This window comes from Chanodichthys erythropterus, chromosome 14 (genome assembly GCF_024489055.1).
Source record: "Chanodichthys erythropterus isolate Z2021 chromosome 14, ASM2448905v1, whole genome shotgun sequence".
Taxonomy (NCBI): domain Eukaryota; kingdom Metazoa; phylum Chordata; class Actinopteri; order Cypriniformes; family Xenocyprididae; genus Chanodichthys; species Chanodichthys erythropterus.
In genome coordinates, this window is record NC_090234.1 from 20,505,788 (window position 1) to 20,529,300 (window position 23,513).

The window sequence follows — 23,513 nt, forward strand, 5'->3', positions numbered from 1 at the left end:
TTTTGTCTGTGTCTGTGTGTGTACAGCTCCACCTAGCATGCCAGCTGCTCCTGAGGTTGCTGACAAAACCAAGCATAGTGTCACCCTTGCATGGACCCCACCAGCTAAAGACGGTGGTCGCCCCATCAAAGGTTACATCATTGAGATCCAGGATGAAGGAACTTCTGAGTGGGCCAGGATCAATGATGCTGAAAATCTGCATCCTTCTACTGTATTTACAATTCCAAGCCTTCCAGAACTTAAGAAATACAGATTCAGAATCATTGCAGTCAATGAAATTGGCGAGTCTGAGCCAAGCCCCAGAACCACTGAAGTTCGCATAGAGGACATTCAAAGTAAAGTCTTTTGTATTGAAAAACAAATTTACTTCCTCAAGAGTCACAATATTTATTTTTGCATGACCTTATCCATTCTCTTAATTCCACAGCTGCGCCGAAGATCTTCATGGATATCAGTGCTCCTGAACTGCTGTGTATCCGTGCTGGATCTCCATTTAAGATTCCAGCTACCATCACAGGACGTCCTGTTCCCAAAGTTACATGGGAATTTGATGGCAAAGCAAAAACAGAAAAGAAGGATCGTCTTCATATCTTACCAGTAGATTCACAGGTAACACTTTTTCTCTAATAGTAGACACATGTACTATTTTCTTCTGAATCTAAGAAAGATGTTTATTAATGATTTTTATTGGGGATTAGGTTGAATCTACTGACACTACCTCAGTTATTACAATTCCTGTGAGTTTGAGAAGCCATTCTGGCAGGTACACAATTACAGCAAAGAACAAATCAGGACAGAAGCATGTCAACGTCAGAGTAAATGTGCTTGGTGAGTTTTCTAATTAAATGTGTACTAACATGCATTGTTTTATATATCCTATATAGATTAACATTGTACTATGAAGTAAACTGATCATGTTTTTTTTTTTTTCCTTTTTCAGATGTTCCTGGAGCACCCAAAGAACTTAAAGTTACTGATGTCACCAGAACCACAATGAGACTCATTTGGAAGCTGCCAGATAATGATGGTGGTGAAAGAATCAAGAGTTATTTTATTGAGAAGAAGGCTGTCAATGGAAAGGCTTGGACAATTGTCAATGCTGCCTCTGCCAGCATGGCCTTTGTTGTGCCTAACCTCCTTGAGGGACAGGACTACTTGTTCCGTGTTCGTGCTGAGAATCGCCTTGGCTTTGGACCATTTACAGAGACCACAGAACCTGTTAGGGCAAGAGATCCTATCTGTAAGTTGGTTAGCCGAGTATTTTGAAAAGCATCACATGCCTTTAAATTGTTTTCTAATTCATTTCTGATATATTTTTTCTCTTTTATTTTAATGTCAAGATCCTCCTGATCCTCCAACCAAGGTGAAAATTAACCTTGTTACGAAGAACACTGTTACCCTGACATGGGATCCTCCTAAGAACGATGGTGGAGCACCAGTAAAGCATTACATCATTGAGAGGCTGAGCTGGGATACCAGTGGTCCACAGAAAGAGACTTGGAAACAATGCAACAAGAGAGATGTTGAAGAGACTACCTTCATCGTTGAAGACCTTAAAGAAGGTGGCGAGTATGAGTTCCGTGTTAAAGCTGTAAATGATGCCGGTGCAAGCAGACCCTCTGTTACTGCCGGACCAGTTGTCATTAAGGACCAGACATGTGAGTGAAGAAACATGATCAAAAATGACATGATCTGTTAAATTATGAGAGTTATTTGCTAATTTTTCTTTTAAATCTTTTTAGGTGCTCCAAGTATTGATCTCAGAGAGGCTTTAGAAGGTGCAGAAGGATTTGATGTCAACATTGTTGCCAGGATACAAGGCTGTCCATTCCCATCTCTTGTCTGGCAAAAGGCTCCACAGGACAAGCCTGATGACAAAGCTGCTGTACAGTATGACAAACATGTCAATAAACTTGTATCTGATGAGAAATGCACCCTGTTGATTCAGCAGTCAAAGAGAGATGACAGCGCAATATACACTCTCACAGCCACCAACAGTTTGGGCACAGCCACCAAAAGCATCAAGCTTAGCATTTTGGGTAAGTCTGTGAATTCCATGATTTCATTTTCTCCTAATTTGAAATTACTCATCCAATTGAAAGGTAAGAATTAATAATATGCTGTTCTTGTGTTCTTAGGACGACCTGGAGTACCTGTAGGACCAATTAAGATTGGGGAAATTTTTGCTGAAAGGATTGGTCTCTCCTGGAATCCACCCACAGATGATGGAGGTTCCAAGATTACAAACTATGTTGTTGAAAAGCGTGAGGAAAACAGAAAAACATGGGTCCATGTCTCTAGTGATCCAAAGGAATGCCAGTACACAGTACAAAGGCTAACAGAGGGCCATGAGTATGAGTTCCGTGTTATGGCTCAGAATAAATATGGAATTGGACCACCCTTGTACAGTGAACCTGAGAAAGCACGAAACCTCTTCAGTAAGTTTAATTTACTGAGAATATCTAAATCCTGCGGTTTTCAAACTTATACCAAAATTCATATTTTACCAAATTTGATAATCCCCTTGCGAGGAACCACCTTACTAAAATATGTACATATATAAGGAACTATTTATACTGAGTGAGAAAAATGTTAATCTTGACATTATTTAAGTGAAATAATTGCCTTTTATATTGTCATCATACTAAAGGAGAATATTCTATTATTATCTGGAATATATTTATTTTGTAAGTTGTCAGTGTATGTTGATATCTAGTGACTACCTATTATTAGAGTAATATTATATGAATTGGTTTTTATGTATACTTGTTAAAAAGTAGATTTATGACAAATGATCTCATGATTTCTGGTTTGTAATTTTCAGTCTTTAGAAAGCAGAATAAAACAATAACAATGTCAAATTCAGTAAATATGCTAAAACTGTTTTAAACATATTAAATATGCTATTCAAACTGGGATCCCTGCAAAAACTTATTTTACACCATTCTTCCCTTAACAGCTGTGCCTGGCCAATGTGAGAAGCCAACTGTCACAGATGTTTCAGTTGAATCTATGACTGTCAACTGGGATGAGCCAGAATATGATGGTGGCTCTCCAGTAACTGGCTATTGGCTAGAGCGTAAAGAAACAACAGGCAAGCGTTGGACAAGAGTAAATCGTGAACCTATCAGAATCAGGACTCTAGGAGTTTCCCATATTGTAACAGGCCTCTTGGAGGGTGCTATCTACCAGTTCCGCGTTATTGCAATTAATGCAGCTGGATGCGGCCCACCTAGTCTACCTTCTGATCCTGTTCCATGTAGAGACCCCATAGGTATGTTGTAATTTTCTTGTTTTCTTTATTATTATGTTTTTACCCACACACTTCTGTACTCTGGTGGTACTTTCATTTTTTTCTAATTCATGTATCTAGTAAGTGTTTGTATTATTTCTTAACAGCACCTCCAGGACCTCCAACACCAAAAGTAACAGACTGTACCAAGTCAACTGTTGATCTTGAATGGATTCCTCCACTTATTGATGGTGGATCTAAGGTCACAGGTTATTTTGTAGAGTACAAAGAAGAAGGGCAAGAGGAATGGGAGAAGGTATGTGTATATATGTTATATGTATAGACACACACACACACACACACACACACACACACACACACACACACATACAGTTTATTCACTATAGTTTAAAAAATGGTAATAAAATATGACAAGATCTCAGAGTTAAACTGTGTCAGAAAAAAATATTATCTTAATTATGTCAGATAAACTTTAGCAAAACACACATATATAATTTATCTTTAATTTTTTATTCTAGGTTAAAGACAAGGAAATCAGAGGGACCAAGTTTGTTGTTCCTGGACTTAAAGAGCTTGGACTCTACAGATTTAGAGTAAGAGCTGTAAATTCTGCAGGTGTGGGAGAACCTGGTGAGGTTTCTGATGTGATTGAAGTCAAGGACAGAACAAGTAAGCATTCGTTCAGATTTTTAGATTTCTCTTCTGTCTTTTTTTTTTTTAAACACAATTATTTATTTATTTACAGTATTTAATTTATATTTAATTTGCCATATATTTTAGTTCCCCCTGAAGTAGACCTGGATGCAACTGTCAAGGAAAAGATTGTTGTTCATGCTGGTGGGGTAATCCGCATCCTGGCCTATGTGTCAGGAAAGCCTGCTCCAGAGATTATTTGGAATAGAGACGATGGTGATTTGCCAAAGGAGGCTGCTGTTGAGACTACCTCTATAAGTTCATCTTTGGTTATCAAAAGTTGCAGGAGACAACACCAAGGCATTTATACGCTGACTGCTAAGAATGCAGGTGGAGAGAGGAAGAAAGCAATTATTGTTGAAGTACTGGGTGAGTGTGTTTTTTTTTTTTTTTTTAACTGAGTTCTGAAATGATTTCAATAAACTAATAAACACTGCTTGTTTTTCTCTTCATAGATGTCCCTGGCCCTGTGGGTCAGCCTTTCTCTGGTAAGAATCTCACCAATGACTCTTGTAAGTTGACTTGGTACTCCCCAGAAGATGATGGTGGCTCAGCTATCACCAACTATATAATTGAGAAGAGAGAAGCTGACCGCAGAGGCTGGACTTCAGTGACATATACTGTCACAAGACATAATGCAGTTGTCCAGGGTCTTATTGATGGCAAGGGTTACTACTTTAGAATTGCAGCTGAAAATATTATTGGAATGGGTCCCTTCACTGAGATTTCAGCTCCAGTCGTCATCAAGGATCCACTCTGTAAGTCTTGTTTATTTGTATTAGTATACATATCTTTTTTAATTTTTACATGTAATTACTTTTAAATTACTTGAATGATGTCTCACACATTTAAACTTCTTCAGCTGTACCTGAGCGCCCAGAGGATCTTGAGGTGACAGCTATCACAAATGATTCAATCAGCGTCGCATGGAGGCCTCCAAAGTATGATGGAGGTTCAGACATTACAAGCTATGTTCTTGAAGTTCGTCTCATCGGACAGGACAATTTCAAGATTATTGCCTCAGAGGATAAACTTATGGAACGCAAATTCACACATGTGGGTCTTAAAGAAGGTTCTTCTTATGAATTCCGAGTTAGTGCTGTCAATCAAATCGGTCAAGGAAAACCGTCATTCAGCACCAAACCAGTTACATGCAAAAAAGAGTTTGGTAAGTAATTGAAGTGATGCACTGTGATTTCTTTTTTTTTTTTTTTTTTCTTTTTTTTTTAATTGACTGTTTGATTTATTGTATGATATCTTCTTTACTAGAACCACCAAACCTTGATCTTGAGTTCCGTGAAAAGCTTATTGTTCGTGTTGGGGAAACTTGCACTCTTCAAAGCCGATACACAGGCAAACCAGCACCAACAATTAAATGGTTCAAAAATGATGAGGAGCTTCAGGCAAATGAAGAAATTGCTCTTACCAGCACAAAGAATACATTATGTTTGACTATTGCAAAAGTAAAACGTGATCACAGTGGAAAATACACTGTGGTTCTGGAGAACTCCATTGGCTCACGCAAGGGCATTTGTACTGTTATTGTTGTTGGTAAGCTAATGTCTACTTTATGTCAAGCATATTATTTTATTATCTTATCATTAGTTTTGCAAACTTAATGATGAATCATGTATTTTACTACTTTTTCAGACCGTCCACAACCTCCAGAGGGTCCTGTTGTCTTTGATGAGATTTACAGGAATTATATGGTCATTTCTTGGAAGCCCCCATTGGATGATGGTGGGGCTGCAATTTCTAACTACACTGTTGAAAAGAGAGACACCAACAGGGATCTATGGATGCCTGTTACAGAATCTTGCACAAGGACATCATGCAGAGTTCCAAAACTGATTGAGGGAAGAGAGTACATCATTAGAATTTGTGCTCAAAATATTCATGGTATTAGTGATCCATTGCTATCTGCTGAAACAAAAGCAAAGGACGTTTTCAGTAAGTAACAGATTCTGCAGCATAATATAATATTCAATAAATGATTTTAACAAGAATCTTTTAATGTTTTAATGTTCTACAGTTTTACTTATGCTCTCAAATTTCTAAACCTTGCAGAGGTTCCAGATGCACCACAGGCACCTGTGATAAAAGAAATCTATAAAGATACAGCTCTGATTTCATGGCTCCAGCCAGCTGATGGTGGCAAACCAATAACAAACTACATTGTTGAAAGGAAGGAGACCAAGGCCAACATGTGGTCTAGAGCTGGAAAAGACCGCATTTACCCCAACACAGAATATTGGGTTCCTGATCTTCTCAAGGGATGTGAATATGAATTCCGTGTCATGGCAGAAAATGTGATTGGTGTTGGTGACCCCAGTCCACCTTCAAAGCCCATCTATGCCAAAGATCCTATTGGTATGTATGATATCTAAAATGAAAAAAAAAAATTACAATTCATTTATTGGAAAAATTAACAAAGTTAAAATATTGACGCCCATTCATTCCACCTTTTTTTTATTTTCTTGTCACAGTGATTCCAAGCCCACCTGTACTTCCAGTAGCAATTGACAAGACAAAAGAGTCTGTCACTCTTTCTTGGCAGCCACCAAAAGACTGTGGCAGAGGCAAAATCTTTGGCTATCTCCTTGAGTATCAGAAAGCTGGTGATGAGGAATGGCTTCAAGTTAATCAGACACCTGACTCTTGCCAGGGCACTACATTCAAGGTTATCAACCTGGAGGATGGTGCACTTTACAGATTTAGAGTGAAGGCGGTGAATGCTGCTGGTGAATCAGAGCCTGCATATGTCCCAGAGCCTGTTCGAGCACAAGACAGATTTGGTAATTTATGCTTGTTTGGATATGTATGATGTTAGTTATTAATTATGCATGTTATTGCATTTAAGCAAATATTTGTAAAAATATAAAATGCTATTGTTATTATTATTATTTATATTGTTATTATTGTCTATAGAGCCCCCAGAACTTCAACTGGATTTGGGCATGCCTCGTGAAGTCAAAGCAATGGCTGGAACCCATATTACTATTACTGCTGGAATCAAGGGAATGCCTTTCCCCAAAGTCACATGGAAGAAAAATGAAGCAGATGTTCCTACAAGAGCAGAGATTGAAACATCTGGAACAGCAACCAAACTAGAGATGCGTTATTGCACCCGCGAAGATTGTGGAGATTACACACTGACTATTGAAAATCCAGCTGGATCAAAGACAGCCACATGCACCGTGCTTGTTCTTGGTAATTTTTTTATATTATAAACACTGTGACAAATCTGAAATTGTACAATTGTAAATGATTTAGAACAAATAGAACATAAATATTAATGAAAATGAAATACTAGTGGTGTGACGAAACTTTAAACTCACGAGACAAGACTATACATGATACTGGAAGAGAGACAAGAGGATATTTTAACACTATTTTTAAGAAATCTTCAATGATGTGTCTCTAAAAACAGTGTTTTATTTGACTGTCACAATATTCAAAACAGTTTGAATATTTTGACATTTTTAAATGTTTTGACTACTAATCATCTTGTAATGAATGTCACTTCAGTTCTACTTTCTGAGTATGAATTATCATATGAAGTGAATGACAGATCAATATAAGCACCGTAAAAGGTTTTGCCACAAACTCAACTCTGTCATGCTGATATCACGAGACAGCTTTTCACCTCGACGACAAACAATTGTCACCTTTTTAATGCTGCAAGGTTTTGTGGCAGGAGATCTCGTCAAACCCCTAGAAAATACCATTCTTCTCAGGTAAACTGTTACGTTTTTGTTTTATTTGTTTGTTTTTGTAGACAAGCCCGGGCCAGTTCAGCATCTCAGGGTATCTGATGTCAGATGTGATTCTGCACAGCTCTCTTGGAAAGACCCAGAAGATAATGGTGGTACACGCATCACTAATTTTGTTGTTGAGAAAAAGGATGCAGCATCTGCACAGTGGGTGCCAGTCTGTTCATCATCCAAAAAACATAGCATGATGGCTAAGCATTTGATTGAGGGAACATCGTATATGTTCCGTGTGGCGGCTGAAAATCAGTTTGGAAGAAGCGAATATGTTGAGACACCAAAAGCTATCAAAGCAATGAATCCACTGTGTAAGTATGGTCTGTGAAATTACTCCACTTTGAGGCTTATTTAATGATCCTGTTCAACACAATATCTTTTGTTGTATATATATCTTATATATGATATATATCTTATATATGAAATGTTTTATATATATATATATATATATATATATATATATACTAACATTTGTTTTCATACTGCATATTTCAGTTCCACCTGGTCCACCAAAAGACCTGCATCATGTAGATGCTGATAAAACCGAGGTGTGGCTCCAGTGGAATTGGCCTGATCGCACCGGAGGAAGTGACATCACAGGGTTCTTGGTTGAGTACCAAGAAGAAGGTGAAAGGGATTGGATCATTTTTAAGACTGTCAGCATTCCTGAGTGCCATGTGACTGGACTGGAAGAAGGAAAGACCTACAGGTTCCGTGTTAAGACAGAAAATGCAATTGGCCTAAGTAGACCAGACACCACTGTGCCAGTACTTTGCCAGGAAAAACTAGGTAAGATTCAAATTTGAATGTCCCATATGATTATTTAAAGAAAATATGTTTTCAATGTGTATTATTAAACATTTTATTCTTCTACTGTATTTGTAGTACCACCTATTGTTGAGGTTGATGTGAAGTTGATTGAGGGAATCATTGTGAAAGCTGGAAGCACTATTAGATTGCCTGCCATTATGAGAGGACTTCCGGTTCCCACTGCCAAATGGGTCATTGATGGAGAGGAAATCAAGAGTGAAGGCAATATCAAAATTGACACCGACAACTTCTCCACTGTTCTGAGCATTGCTGATTGCACAAGAAATCACACTGGAATCTATATTCTCACAGTCTCTAACTCAGCAGGAAGTAAGACTGTTTCTCTGAATGTCACAGTGCTTGATGTACCATCTGCCCCAATAGGTCCTGTTAATATCCATGAAGTGACTCCTGAATATATGGTCATTGACTGGCGTCCTCCCAAAGAGGATGGTGGAAGCCCTGTCATGAACTATATTGTTGAGAAGAGGGAGTCAAATAAGGAAACTTGGGGAGGAGTAAGTTCTGGCAGCACTGCCACAAGGCTCAAGATTTCTCGTCTCCAGCAAGGAGTTGAGTATGTTGTGAGAATTCGTGCTGAAAATAAAATGGGAATTGGTGCAGCTCTTGAAAGTGCACCAACTGTAGCCCGGCACCAGTTTGAGGCCCCTGGCCATCCTGGAAAACCAGTTGCATCTGATATTGCTGAAGATGCACTCACACTTGGATGGACAATGCCACTGTTTGATGGTGGTAGTCCAATCAGTGGTTACATTATTGAGCGAAGACATAAAGGAGGCAAATGGATTAGAGTGAATAAAACACCCTGCAAGGACCTTAGATACAGAGTGCTTGGGCTTTTTGAAAGTATTGAATATGAGTTCAGAGTATTTGCTGAAAACATTGCTGGCTTTAGTGGACCTTCACCAATCTCAGATCCTGCCAAACCTTGCAGACAAGTTACTGTTCCAGGACCTCCAGTTAACCCTAAGATAAAGGACTACAGCTGTACATATGCTGACTTAGTCTGGATCAGACCCACAAGAGATGGAGGCAGCCCAGTTATAGGATATATTGTTGAATGCCAGAAAGGAGGTGCTGAGTGGGAGAAAGTCAATAAGGATGATCTGATTAAGCTATGTGCTTACAGAGTAAAAGGACTGACAGAGGGCACAGAATACAGGTTCCGTGTTAAAGCTGTTAACATGATTGGAGAAGGTGAGACAAGGGAAATTCCAGAGTCAGTTATTGCTAAGGATATCGTCATTCCTCCAGAAATTGAGATGGATGCCACATGCCGTGACCGTGTGACTGTCCGTGTTGGACATAACATTAATGTTGTAGCATATGTGAAAGCAAGACCTGATCCAGAAATCACTTGGAGCAAAGGTGAAAGCATTTTGGAAAAGGACAAACGTACTACTCTGATAAACAACTTCCCAGTAGTGCAAATGCGTATCAAGGAAGCAACCAGAGCAGATCATGGAAAGTATATAATTAAGGCTGCTAATGAAGCTGGAGAGGCCTCAGCTACTATTACTGTAAATGTTCTAGATAGACCTGGGCACTGCCAGAATCTTAAGTTGACGTATGTAAATAAAAACTCTTGCATGGTGTCCTGGGATGCTCCTGAGGATAATGGAGGCACTGAGATAACAAATTACATTGTGGAATGTCGGGAGCCAAGTATACGAGCCTGGTCAATGATATCATCTGACTGCACAAATCGTATGGTAAAGGCAAAGCTCATGGAAAATCATGAATATTTATTCCGTGTGTCTGCTGAGAACAAGTGTGGTCCTGGACCAGCAACAGAAACCAAAACTCCTATCCTTGCAATTGACCCACTTCAGAAGCCAGGTGAGCCAGAGAACTTCCACGTCAGTGATATCGGTAAGAACTTTGTTTTTCTTAAATGGAGAAAACCAGATTATGATGGTGGTAGTCCTAACCTGGGCTACCATTTGGAGAGAAAAGCAAAGGATGCTGAAGAGTGGGAGAAGGTACATGAGGGAGTCCTGAAAGAGACATTCTTCTTGGTAGACAAATGTGTTGAGAACCACACCTATCAGTTTAGAGTCCAGTCAACAAATGATGGAGGAGAAAGTGCCTGGGTTAAGACATCTGATATTCTTGTCAAAGAAGAAGTTCAGAAACCAGTTCTTGACCTGAAATTTGTTGGTACCATTGTGGTCAAAGCTGGTGAATCAGTTAGACTTGAGGCTGGTCTTAGAGGAAAACCACAGCCTGAGGTTACATGGGTGAAGGACAAGGCTACAGGTGATAACCCAAGGATCAGCATTGACACCGGATACGATTACTCTAAGTTCCTCCTTACTAAAACCAAGCGTAGTGATACTGGAAAATATGTGGTCACTGCTACAAACTCAGCAGGATCATTCACAGCATATGCCAATATTTCAGTTTTGGATATACCAGGACCTGTCAGAGATTTGAAGATTTCTGGAATTTCCACAGATAAGTGTAGAGTTGTATGGGATCCTCCAGAGGATGATGGTGGTTGTGAGGTGGACAGCTATATTCTAGAAAAATGTGAGACTAGAAGAATGGTTTGGTCCACTTACTCTGCCTCTGTCGTCACCAACTACTGTAATGTAACACGCCTCGTTGAAGGAAATGAGTACATATTCAGGGTCAGAGCAGAAAACAAAATGGGAACTGGGCCACCAATGGAGAGCAGGCCTATTATTGCTAAGACACAATACAACAGGCCTGGTCCACCTGAAGCACCTGAGGTAACCAAAATTGGTAAAGATGAGATGACTGTGGTATGGGCTCCTCCTGAGAATGATGGTGGAAAGTCTATAACTGGCTACATTCTGGAGAGAAAAGAAAAGCGGGCCGTTCGATGGGTCCCTGTCACAAAGAGCCCTATCTCTGAGAGACGTATGAAGGTTACCAATCTGATCCCTAACCATGATTATCAATTCCGTGTCAAAGCTGAAAATGAAGTAGGATTGGGAGAACCAAGCAAAGCATCCAGACCCGTCACTGCAAAAGATCCAATTGGTATGTATAGTCTTTCTTACATCTATTCATCCAATTTTGTAAAATGCCCCTAATGATATATTTAATTGTTTTAAACTAAATTTACATTTTAGAGCCCCCTGGTCCTCCTGGCAGCCTTAAAGTAGTTGATAGCACAAAGACATCGATTACACTTAGCTGGACGAAGCCTGTGTATGATGGTGGTGCTCCAATTATTGGATATCTGGTTGAAATGAGGGATAAGGTGGAAATGGAAGGTGAACAAGTGAGAGATCCAGAGGAAGGCTGGAAGAAATGTAATACTTCTGGACAGCTTGTCCTAACTGAATTTACAATTCTTAACTTGGATGAGAGACAGGAATATGAATTCCGGGTGTCTGCTCAAAACCAAGTTGGCATGGGCCGTCCTGCAAAACTCAAGGAAGCTGTATCACCAAAGGAGATCAATGGTAAGTGTTTGTTTTAAACTGTAACTTGTATAATTGCCCTTGAAATTCAGAATACTTATGCTTTTTTTTCTTCACAACAGAACCCCCAGAGATTGATCTTGATGCCAGTCTAAGAAAAGGCCTTAGCGTTAGAGCAGGATGTCCTATCAGACTTTTTGCGACAATTAGAGGAAGACCAGCACCTAAAGTGACTTGGAAGCGCATTGGTGTTGACAATGTCATTAGAAGGGGCCATGTGGATCAGATCGATACAATGACCTTCCTTGTGATTCCTGAGTGTTCACGTGAAGACTCTGGCAGATATTCGTTGACTCTTTCAAACGCCTCTGGAGAAAAGGCTGTATTTGTTCGTGTAAAAGTCTTAGGTAAACTTACATTTGCATAAAATGCATTTTAAAATTAAGATAAGCTTTGCATTTACTCACTATCAATAACTGTCAGTAAAACTGTTCCTGAAATTTATCAACAGATACTCCTGGTCCTGTTGGTGGACTGGAGGCATCTGATATCACAAAGACAACCTGCCAGCTTGCATGGTTACCTCCAGAAAATGATGGTGGCAGTCCAATCCTAAACTATGTTGTTGAAAAGCGTGAGGTTGACCGGAAAACATGGACAAATTGCACAAATGACTTGAAGAAGACAAGCTTCAAAATCACAAATCTGACACCAGGAATAGAATACTACTTCCGGGTGATGGCAGTTAACAAGTATGGCATCGGTTTGCCTCAAGACTCTCCAAAGTCCTACCTTGCTGCAGATCCCAAGAGTAAGTCCACCTTGCTGGATAAAGTCTACCAGGATAATTTATTATCTTATGTTTTATTGTATTGTAATATATAATATAATGCATTTTTAAAATAATATGTATCTTTTTACTTTGTAAAGGTGAGCCTGATCCTCCAAAGAAGATGGATGTATTAGAAATTTCTAAAAACAGTGCAACTCTTGGGTGGCTGAAGCCACTTAGAGATGGTGGATCTAAGATTAATGGATACATTGTTGAATACCAGCAGGATGGTCAACCTGAGGACAAATGGACATCATACTCGGTTGTGAAAGACTTGACCATTGTTGTAGCTGGACTGAAAGAAAACACTAAGTACAGATTCAGGGTTGCTGCGAGAAATGCAATAGGATGCAGTTTGGCAAGAGAAGCTGAGGGCATATTTGAGGTCAAGGAACAGCTGAGTATGTAGACAATGATTTTGTGCTCTCCCATTATTATTTATTTTAATTCATGCTGTGTTTTTCATGAATCACACTCTGAATACTGTGTATACCTTAATACCTTTTTTTATAGTGGGACCAAAGATCATCATGTCTGATGTGATTACAGCAAGAGCAGGAACTAAACTTATAGTTGAGGCTCTTGTGTCCGGGAAGCCTGCACCAGTCACAAAATGGAAAAGAGGAAATGATGATTTAGTTACATCTGATCGTCTCTTCATACAAAAAACACCAACCACAAGTTTACTTTTGATCAAAGAAGTTACAAGGAAGGATAGTGGTTATTACAGTCTTTCTGCTGAAAACAGCACTGCTAAGGTCAACCAGATCCTCCGAATAATCATTATGGGTAAGTTTATATATATATATATATATATATTTTTTTTTTTTTCTTTTTTTTTTTTTTTCTCTCTCTCTCATTCTAATATATTTTCTAATATGTATTCTAATTTCTTTTTCTTTTTTTAGACATCCCTGGTCCTCCACAAGGTCCTTTACAAATTCTTGAAGTGGACGTAGATGCCTGCACTCTTGCATGGGATTCACCTTCTGAAGATGGTGGCAGTAACATCACAAACTACATTGTTGAGAAATGTGATGTGACAAGAGGTGACTGGGTCACAGTTGCATCTTGCACCAAGACCAGCTGCAGAGTGGGAAAGCTCACATGTGGCAAAGAGTATGGCTTCCGTGTCCGTGCTGAAAACCGCTTTGGAATTTCAGAACCAATTTATGCTGATAAAATCATTGCTAGACATCCATTTGGTAAGTCTCATAAATTGACACATTTGAACACAGACACAAAGGGATTTGGGTTTTATTTACACCAGTACAAATTTTCTGATTTCAGATCCACCCAGTGAGCCAAGGAACTGTTGTGTCAACAAAATCAGCAGGGACTTTGTTGTGTTGTCCTGGGAGAGACCGGTGAATGATGGTGGCAGTCCCATCACAGGATATTGCATTGAGCGCAAAGAAAGAAATAGCCTCCTGTGGGTCAAGGCAAATGAGGTCCTTATTCGCTCAACTGAATATACGTGCTCTGGCCTCATTGATGGTCTGGAGTACACCTTCAGAGTGTCTGCTGTTAACAAAGCAGGACAAGGCAAACCAAGCAAACAGACCGATTTTATCACTGCGAGATCTCCAGTTGGTATGTGTAGGGGGGAAAACATGCTGCTGTGTCACTACTAATAAAAGTTAAAAAAGAAGCACTTTAAAATAGAAGTTTTATGTCTATTCTTTTTCAGATCCACCTGGCAAACCTCAAGTTCTTGATGTGACCAAAAATTCTGTCTCTCTTGTCTGGAGCCGTCCAAAACATGATGGTGGAAGCAAACTCATTGGTTATTATGTTGAATCTCTAAAGCTTCCAGGTGACAAATGGGTACGTGTCAACACAAGCAGTCAAAATGTACCAAAGGAAGAATACATTGTTCCTGGACTTGAGGAGGGAGCCCAATACAAGTTCAGAATAATTGCAAAGACAGCAATTAATGTCAGTCTGCCCTCAGAGGAATCTGATGCTATCCCAGTTATTGCAGAGCATGGTAAGTCTTACGTTCCATCAATAATGTAATAATTTCCTAACTGATGAACTATAGTTTATTTGATGTCTCTCTTTGTATTATCTCAGTTCCACCTAGAGTTGAGATTAGTCTTGAAATGAAGAACTTAATTGTCGTCAAAGCTGGAGCAAATGTCAGCTTGGAGGCTGAAGTTTATGGCAAACCAATGCCAAAGGTCACTTGGAAGAAAGACGGTGTTCCATTGAAATTGGCTGAAGGTATGAAAATGACTCAAAAGGTGCATCACTTCGCCTTGGAACTGTTCTCTGTGACAAGAAAAGAGTCTGGCGAGTACACCATTTCTGCTGAGAACCCAAGTGGCACAAAGTCTGGCAACATTAAATTGAAGGTTCTAGGTAAGTTAACATTAAACGTATGCCAAAAAACACTGTGTGTTTATTGTACTTAAGACATTTAAGAATAGAGTATTGTTATGTGAAAAATGCATAATTGTGTTTCTGCAGATAAACCTGGACCCCCAGCATCAGTGAAGATAAGCCATGTATTTGCTGACCGAGTGAAACTGAGATGGGAGCCGCCTCTTGCTGATGGTGGTTCTGAAATCACAAATTACATTGTTGACAAACGTGAAACAAGCAGAGCTAACTGGGCCCAAGTTACTGCTAACATTAATGGTCAGATAACGGACTGTTCTGTGGAGAAACTCATTGAAGGCCATGAATATGAGTTCCGCATCAGTGCTGAGAACAAGTATGGTGTTGGAGACCCAATTGTGACTAATTCAGTGATCGCCAAGAATCCATTTGGTAACATTTTGTTCTTTCTTGTACATTTATATATTATAGAGATTGACTATGGGTGACCATTACAGTATTTGCATTACAGCGTTGAATATTTTTATATTAATAATATAAATAATATTATATATAGTTAAAAATTATTTAGACCATACTCGTTTTTTTTCTGTATTTAGAAGGCTGTATGATGCCCAATAGTTTACTGCAAAAATTATACATTCTAGGAAAGTGAAAAACCACAAGTTTACCTTATTACTCTGGTCTTAGTTAAAATCAAACATATTACATTATTTTCTACAGGGTTGTAATTATGTGGATGAATAATGCCAAAAATGAAGTAAACTATATGTGTTAATCTAATGTTGAAAGTTTTGCCTAGGTAGATTTTGTTATAAGCTTTGATTGCATAGAGTGGCTGTTATGTACATTGTGTAATATTATAAACATGAGCAATGTATTTAAATAAGTAAATTACTTTACCTGTGAAAACCACTATTTCCTCTTGAATGATAAAGACCCAACAGATTTGACCATTTATTGGTAGACCCATTAGAAAAACCTAAATATCATTAAAAAATGTCAAACCAGTTATCGGTTGATCTCTAATATTCATGTAAATATATATATATATATATATATATATATATATATATATATATATATATATATATATATATATATATAATTTTGTATAATATAAAATGCATATTGTTTTAAAAAATGTGATTAAACAAATGTATCCTAAATCTTTTTTCTTTCTTTTTTTTTAATTTCCAAACTCAGATGTCCCAGGACCATGTGAACCTCCTGTTATTACCAATATCACCAGAGATCACATGACTGTTAGTTGGAAGGCCCCTGCTGATGATGGCAAGGCCACCATTCTTGGATACTTGGTCGAGAAACGTGAAACTCAAGACCTCAATTGGGCTAAAGTGAATAGAAGACCAGTTATTGACAGGACAATTAAAGCTGGAGGCCTTACAGAGGGATCGGAGTATGAATTCAGAGTCATTGCACTCAATAAAGCTGGTCTTGGCAAACCAAGTGATCCATCAGTTGGTGCTACTGCAGTGGACCCAGTGTGTAAGTACTAACAATACTGTATTTGATGAAAATGAAGAATTAATTTGGCAAAAAAAGACCTTTTATAGTTCATGCATTTAAGTTCATGTGTTTCTGTGGTTTTATCATAGATCCTCCTGGACCACCTGCTTTTCCAAAGGTTGTTGACTCTACACACAGTTCAATCAGTTTGTCTTGGACCAAGCCAGCATATGATGGTGGATGTGAAATTCTGGGTTACCTTGTTGAGTTCAAGAGAGCAGATGCAGAAGACTGGCTGAAGTGTAATGTGCCAAAGAATCTCCAGGCAACAAAATTTAATGTTACTGGTCTTTTGGATAACACTGAGTACCAGTTCCGTGTTACTGCTGTAAACAAGATTGGATTTGGAGAGCCAAGTGAAGTTCCTGGAAAACATATGGCAAAGGATATCTTGAGTAAGTATATCTCATAACTAGATTTTTAGGTTGTCAATATCTGTACATTTCTGATATTATTCTAATTTTAATTTTCTCTTAGTTGCCCCTGAAGCTGAACTTGATGCAGATCTCAGAAAAGCACTAGTTTTACGTGCTGGAGTCACAATGAGAATTTATGTACCTCTGAGAGGACGTCCTGCTCCAAAGGCAACATGGACTAAGGTCAATGCAAACTTGAAAGAGAGACAAGGTCTTATGATCAAGACAACTGAATGGGATACCTTCCTTTATTGTGAGGATATCAACAGATATGATGCCGGCAAATATGTCCTAACTCTAGAAAACAGCAGTGGTACCAAGTCATATACCATTGTTGTCAAAGTACTAGGTAAGTTTGTTCCCATTCACAATTTGCTATTTGAGGTTTATTATTTACTGTATCTAACTACAGTCTGTAAATGTACACAGACACACCTGGACCCCCAGTCAATCTGATTGTTAAGGAGACCTCAAAGGACCATGTATCCATTACTTGGGATGCTCCGTTAATTGATGGTGGTAGTCCAGTCAAGAGCTATGTTGTTGAAAAACGTCTGGCTGAGAGAAAGGCATGGACCTGTGTTGCTCCTGAGTGTTCTAAGCCATCTTTCAGGATTACTAATCTCGAAGCTGGTAAATCTTACTGCTTCAGAGTCCTAGCTGAAAATATATATGGCATTGGTGAGGGTTGTGAGACAGCTGGACCAGTCAAAGCCTCAGGTGAGACTTCTTTGATAATGTTGCAAGTTAGTTTATAGTTTAAATACGTTAATCTGTTAATTATACCAAATTCTAATGTTGATATCTATTGCAGAGCAACCTGGACCAGTTACAGATTTTAAACCTTCAGAGATCACCAAGAGTTCTTGCACTCTTGGGTGGAAAAAGCCAATCAGTGATGGTGGAAGCCATGTTGTTGCATATGCTCTAGAGATCAGTGAAGGGGAAGACAAATGGAAGCTTGTAATGAAGTCTAAGCTCACCCAGTACACAATAACTGATCTTGTAGAAGGAAAGGAGTACTTGTTCAGAGTCAAGGCCATTAATGAAGCAGCTGAAGGACCACCAACTGAGCTCACGGTCTTGGCTAAAGATCAAATAGGTATTCATATAATCTACTTCAGGGGTTTCCAATGCACAATGGTGCCCCACACCCCCATTTTAATACCACAACAAATCAAGCCTGATATAAGTAAAAACTATTATTTAAGTAAATAACCCATCAGTAATAAAATAAAAAATATACAAATTAAGAGAAATGACAAATAAAAAAATAAGTTTTTTTTTTTTCAGGTAGGCCTAGTAAGAAATACTGCAGAAATTAAATAAAAAAAAAATAATCAAATATACAAGTGTGTGTATTTGTTCAGGTACAATGGGCATGTAATAAAACTGAATTGAGTGCTTGATGCTTTCCGTCAAAGCACTTTGGGAGTGTGCATGGACGGTTGCCCGTCAGCGTGTGGGTGCTGAATTCAGTTTTCTTGCATGGTTTATTGTGCTTTTAATAACTTATCAGGCATGTTAAATATTCACTGCATAGTCTTTAGTGTATTAATTACAAATAAATTGATTATTATTAAAGCTTCAAAAGTTATTCAGTCAAGGTCAGTGAGGGATTCCCTCTTTGCTTTTTATTATTTGATTAACATGAATGATAAAAACAACAGCAGTCTTTTAGGCTGCTGTCAATTTAAGACTGAATGCATGGATCTAATATAATGTTACACATCAGATATTTGCCTCAAATGTTTGTTCAGTTAAGAAACTGACTGTTTATGGGAATACTCGCCAAGACAAATATTTAGAAAATAAATCTGTGTGTGTGACCGTTCAAGTGCGATTCGCCCCTAAAGAGAACTGAATGTGAGAGTTCTCTTTCTGTGTATGCGCTTCAGGTGTCCTCTATGTGAGTAACACATAAAGATCTTTTTTTGTGGCTTATTGTGCTTAACTGTTTTTGACATCAAACATGTCCAGCACTTTATTTTCTCATTCATGCATGTTCATTTCATAAAAACAGAAACCGAAACATCAGACCCAAGTGCTTTGCACCAAGTTCTACTCTGCACCTCCGCTGAAGTGCTCTCCCCACACTTTGAAAACCCCTGGTGTACCTAATAGTTACATTTGTGTCTTACTGGTTATGTAATCACATCCATTATTTTTTTTTCTTTTCTCTCTCTCTTTACAGTGCTTCCACACTGTAACCTTAAAGGCTTGCCAGACTCTTGCTACGTGGCAAAGGAAGGAAGTACTGTTCGTCTTAATATCCCTATTATAGGTATACCTGCTCCAGCAGTCACATGGAAAAAGGGTGATGTTACTTTATCAGATAGTGGCAGAATCTCAGTTGAATCAACTGCAACAAACACGGTCTTGCTGATTCGTGATTGCCATAGAGGCGATGCTGGCAAATTCACTATAATTTTGAGAAACAGTGCTGGAACAGAGGAGTCCGCTATTGACATTAAAGTTGTTGGAAAGCCTGGAATCTGCACCGGTCCTATTAAATTTGATGAAATCACAGCAGAAGCAATTACTGTAGAATGGGGCCCACCCAAAGATGATGGTGGATCAGAAGTTAGCAACTATATTTTGGAGAAGAGGCATTCTACTGCTAACAAATGGGTCACAGTTGCTTCTGCGATTCAGAAGAACTCTATGCGAGTTACAAGACTTCACGACGGAACAGAATATATCTTCAGAGTTTGTGCTGAAAATAAATATGGAGTTGGAGAGTTCCTCAGATCTGATCCAGTGTTGGCTAAACATCCATTCAGTAAGTATTTATCAGGAAAGCCCAAATATGTTTTATTTGAAATATGAAATATGCTGGATATTTAAAAATATTTCTTTACATCAATTACATACTTTTCCCCACACCAGATGCACCAGGGGCTTCAGCACCACCTGAAGTTGTGAGCATTCGTCATGAGTCTGCTATACTAACATGGTCTGATCCAAAAGATACTGGAGGCTCTCCCATCACAGGTAAAACATGTCTTAACTACATTTATTTATTTATTTATTTATTTATTTAGTCATATCTAAAGTAAACTTTTACTTCTAATATTGCTTATAGGATATTACATGGAATTCAAAGATAGAAATAGTTTAATGTGGAAGAGAGCCAACAAGACACCTTTAAGAGTGAAAGAATGCAGAGTGACCGGTTTGGTTGAAGGCCTGGAATATGAATTTAGGGTCATAGCTATGAATGTGGCTGGACTCGGAAAGCCAAGCAAAATAACTGAATCTCTTGTTGCTCTTGATCCTATTGGTGAGTATAAGTGTACTCTCTTTCTGTTTATGCTGACCTCTTCATGCTGTTCATCAGGAAAAGAGCACAAAATGAATTTTGTTGTTTTTATTATTGTCTTTCTATAGATCCACCTGGCAAACCTGATGTGATCAATGTCACAAGAAACAGTGTAACACTTATTTGGACTGCACCCAAGTATGACGGTGGCCACAAACTGACCGGCTATATTGTTGAAAAATTAGAGCATCCTGGAAAGACATGGATGAAGGCTAACCATGTGAATGTCCAAAGCTGTGCATACACTGTAACAGACCTACAGGAAGGCTGTACTTGTGAATTCAGAATAAGAGCTAAAAATGCAGCTGGAGCTATCAGTGCTCCCTCAGAGACAACTGAGCCTCTTGTCTGCAAAGATGAATATGGTAAGTTATATTGTCAGGTTTTAATGAATTTGCTTAACCAAACCCTCAATAAAACCCTCTATAAACATAACATGTTTATAATCAATACCTAACTTTACAGAACCGCCAACTATTACAATTGACCCTGAAATGAAGGATGGAGTGACTGTGAAGGCTGGAGAAACAATTGTCATCACAGCATCAAGCATTCTTGGCAAACCACCTCCTACAGCTGTGTGGTCTAAGGGTGGAAGAGAGTTCAAGTCCTCAGATATTGTCCAAATCACAAGCACTCCCACATCTTCAACTTTGTCTATCAAGTATGCCAGCCGAAAGAACACTGGAGAGTACACCATTAGTGCAAGCAATCCATTTGGTATCAAAGAAGAAAAAGTTAAAGTGAAAATCCTGGATGTGCCTGGACCTCCAGGTCCTATTGAAGCCAGCAGTGTCTCTGCTGAAAAATGCACATTGACATGGTTGCCACCAGAAGAAGATGGTGGCTGCAGTATCAAATCATATACATTAGAAAAGAGAGAAACCAGTCGCCTACTCTGGACAAAGCTTGCTGAAAATGTTATGGATTGCCGCTATGTTGCCAGCAAGCTGATAAAGGGAAATGAATACATATTCCGTGTTTCAGCAGTCAATCAGTATGGCACTGGGGATGCAACACAGTCTGGACCAGTTAAAATGGTTGACAGTTATGGTAAGCTCAATTTCATATTTTACTGCATTTATTTTGTTTCAGTCTATTGTTGCAGTCATATATAAATATATATAATGTATGATAGTGTATCATGTATAAATATGTATATATATGTATCAGAGGTCGCGTTAACTGAAAATTGTCCGTCATTGACGGAATTTTTTTATCAATGACGGAAAAATCTGAAGGCCATCCATCACGTTGACAGATTACACTGAGGGTGATCTATTGTAAATTGTAACTGTAATTCCCCCCCCTGTCCAATTGGTGTCGAGTGCGCTCCATTGTAGCAGCAGAACACTGGATCCAGAACAGAAATGAAACTGGCACGAATCTTTTGCTATGCGTTTGATAACACACAGGCGAGTTCCCAGAAGCTACAACGATCTATCACGCCACATTAAAGAGCGCCAAAACGGTATTTATTGCTTGAATTTCTTAATGAAATGGACAGAATTTGAAATCTGAGACTTTGATCCATATAAAAAAAAAAAAACACAAAGCTTTAAGCCTATTGCAATTTATTGAATGGGAGGCGCACTATGTACTGTTTATTCACCAACTGAAAACAGCATATAGCCTACCAAAAGATCAACTGCGATTTACGAATCGATATTGGTCTTATGAATGTGACCAAAACAGCAAGGAGACATTTTAATTGTTTATTAATAAAGTAATGTTTTCTGAATCAGTGTCGGCAGCAAAGATGAAGTTGACATTACTAACTCTCATCATCTGCTCATAGTGGATGCGCCTGGAGAGAACGCACATTTCATTCGGTTTAGTCTACATAATCAGAGTAGCCTATTTCTTTTCGTTTTGAATTATTTCATTTTCGTTAAAGTAAATATTTAAAGCTTTCTATAGATATATTTCTCATGTCTGTGAGGCAAGCAGCTGCTGAGTTTCGGTTCATTTAGCCTATTAGACGTGCTCCAGTTCACGCGCAAGTGATCGCGCCCGCGCCTCCATGTCATGATTATACTGTGTGCTATATTTGCTTCTTATTTATTACATCCAGGCAGTTGGTTAATGAAACATTGATTAAAATTAAGATGCAATTTTTACAAAACAAAATTCACTTTAAAGAAAGGCTTTCTACAAAACAAAACTTAATGAAGTGGTCAAAATCATGTCTGACACACTCCATGTCTCCTGATATATTGCGCATCTTATGATGCATCTTACTCATGCTCTTCACTTTTCATAATCAAATAGATGAATTTAAAACATAACATAGGACTATTTAAACATAAATATGAAACTACATTTTCTTTAATGGCTACAACACGTAGCCTATAGTACAGAACAGAAAAATTTAATGTTAAAGTAAAAGTTATGCAGTCTAATCTGTTAATCTGCTCTTCAAAATAAATGGATAAGCCTATATCGTCCCTGTAGGTTCATAATTAAAAATGAAAATGTGAACAAAAATAAAAGCAATTAAATTTGTTATTATAATTAAAATATAAAAATGAAAATGACGGGTAACAATAGATTATGAAGGAATTTTGACAGCCCATATATATATATATATATATATATATATATATATATATATATATATATATATATATATAATATTAAAAAGTGTATTCATTTTATTTATTTTTTTATGTGTTCACTTTTTTTGCAGGACCTCCTGGGCCACCATCAAAACCAGAAATTGATAATGTAAGTAGAAATGCTGTAACAATTTCCTGGAAGAGACCAACTGTAGATGGAGGAAGTGACATTAGAGGCTATAGTGTTGAGAGAAAAGAGAGAAGAGGAATGAGATGGGTCAGAGCTTCTAAGAAGTCAATTTCTGATCTACGTTATAAAGTATCAGGCCTGTCAGAAGGAATTGAATATGAATTCCGCGTCACTGCAGAGAATAAGGCTGGTTTTGGCGAGCCCAGTGAGCCATCACAACCTGTAATGACAAAGGATATTGCATGTAAGTATATATATATCTATCTATATATATATATATATATATATATATATATATATATATGTATATATTGTTTTTGTTTTTTTTTACATATTTCCAGATTTGTTGTTCTTGTCAGTTTTTGTCCCAAAGAATTTTGATT

At 38.2% G+C, this 23,513-nt stretch overlaps 1 protein-coding gene across 21 annotated transcripts in view; it reads left to right on the plus strand.

The window, feature by feature from the left end:
* ttn.2 (titin, tandem duplicate 2) overlaps positions 1 to 23,513 on the plus strand; it is a 164,711-nt gene that overhangs the window by 98,428 nt on the left and 42,770 nt on the right. For all 21 annotated transcript variants that reach the window (XM_067409284.1, XM_067409291.1, XM_067409299.1 and 18 more), the window contains 42 exons: positions 27 to 335; positions 428 to 609; positions 699 to 828; positions 941 to 1,240; positions 1,341 to 1,658; positions 1,743 to 2,039; positions 2,139 to 2,438; positions 2,960 to 3,274; positions 3,400 to 3,548; positions 3,772 to 3,922; positions 4,034 to 4,315; positions 4,402 to 4,704; positions 4,809 to 5,114; positions 5,216 to 5,497; positions 5,597 to 5,896; positions 6,014 to 6,316; positions 6,433 to 6,741; positions 6,875 to 7,156; positions 7,725 to 8,024; positions 8,209 to 8,502; positions 8,599 to 11,553; positions 11,646 to 11,981; positions 12,062 to 12,346; positions 12,451 to 12,750; positions 12,870 to 13,172; positions 13,285 to 13,560; positions 13,680 to 13,976; positions 14,062 to 14,364; positions 14,462 to 14,761; positions 14,848 to 15,135; positions 15,244 to 15,546; positions 16,321 to 16,623; positions 16,734 to 17,039; positions 17,122 to 17,409; positions 17,490 to 17,780; positions 17,875 to 18,162; positions 19,255 to 19,842; positions 19,950 to 20,054; positions 20,146 to 20,343; positions 20,451 to 20,747; positions 20,848 to 21,435; positions 23,072 to 23,374. In XM_067409284.1, the coding sequence (XP_067265385.1) occupies positions 27 to 335; positions 428 to 609; positions 699 to 828; positions 941 to 1,240; positions 1,341 to 1,658; positions 1,743 to 2,039; positions 2,139 to 2,438; positions 2,960 to 3,274; positions 3,400 to 3,548; positions 3,772 to 3,922; positions 4,034 to 4,315; positions 4,402 to 4,704; positions 4,809 to 5,114; positions 5,216 to 5,497; positions 5,597 to 5,896; positions 6,014 to 6,316; positions 6,433 to 6,741; positions 6,875 to 7,156; positions 7,725 to 8,024; positions 8,209 to 8,502; positions 8,599 to 11,553; positions 11,646 to 11,981; positions 12,062 to 12,346; positions 12,451 to 12,750; positions 12,870 to 13,172; positions 13,285 to 13,560; positions 13,680 to 13,976; positions 14,062 to 14,364; positions 14,462 to 14,761; positions 14,848 to 15,135; positions 15,244 to 15,546; positions 16,321 to 16,623; positions 16,734 to 17,039; positions 17,122 to 17,409; positions 17,490 to 17,780; positions 17,875 to 18,162; positions 19,255 to 19,842; positions 19,950 to 20,054; positions 20,146 to 20,343; positions 20,451 to 20,747; positions 20,848 to 21,435; positions 23,072 to 23,374 (14,913 nt within the window). The remainder of the gene's footprint in view (positions 1 to 26; positions 336 to 427; positions 610 to 698; positions 829 to 940; positions 1,241 to 1,340; positions 1,659 to 1,742; positions 2,040 to 2,138; positions 2,439 to 2,959; positions 3,275 to 3,399; positions 3,549 to 3,771; positions 3,923 to 4,033; positions 4,316 to 4,401; positions 4,705 to 4,808; positions 5,115 to 5,215; positions 5,498 to 5,596; positions 5,897 to 6,013; positions 6,317 to 6,432; positions 6,742 to 6,874; positions 7,157 to 7,724; positions 8,025 to 8,208; positions 8,503 to 8,598; positions 11,554 to 11,645; positions 11,982 to 12,061; positions 12,347 to 12,450; positions 12,751 to 12,869; positions 13,173 to 13,284; positions 13,561 to 13,679; positions 13,977 to 14,061; positions 14,365 to 14,461; positions 14,762 to 14,847; positions 15,136 to 15,243; positions 15,547 to 16,320; positions 16,624 to 16,733; positions 17,040 to 17,121; positions 17,410 to 17,489; positions 17,781 to 17,874; positions 18,163 to 19,254; positions 19,843 to 19,949; positions 20,055 to 20,145; positions 20,344 to 20,450; positions 20,748 to 20,847; positions 21,436 to 23,071; positions 23,375 to 23,513) is intronic.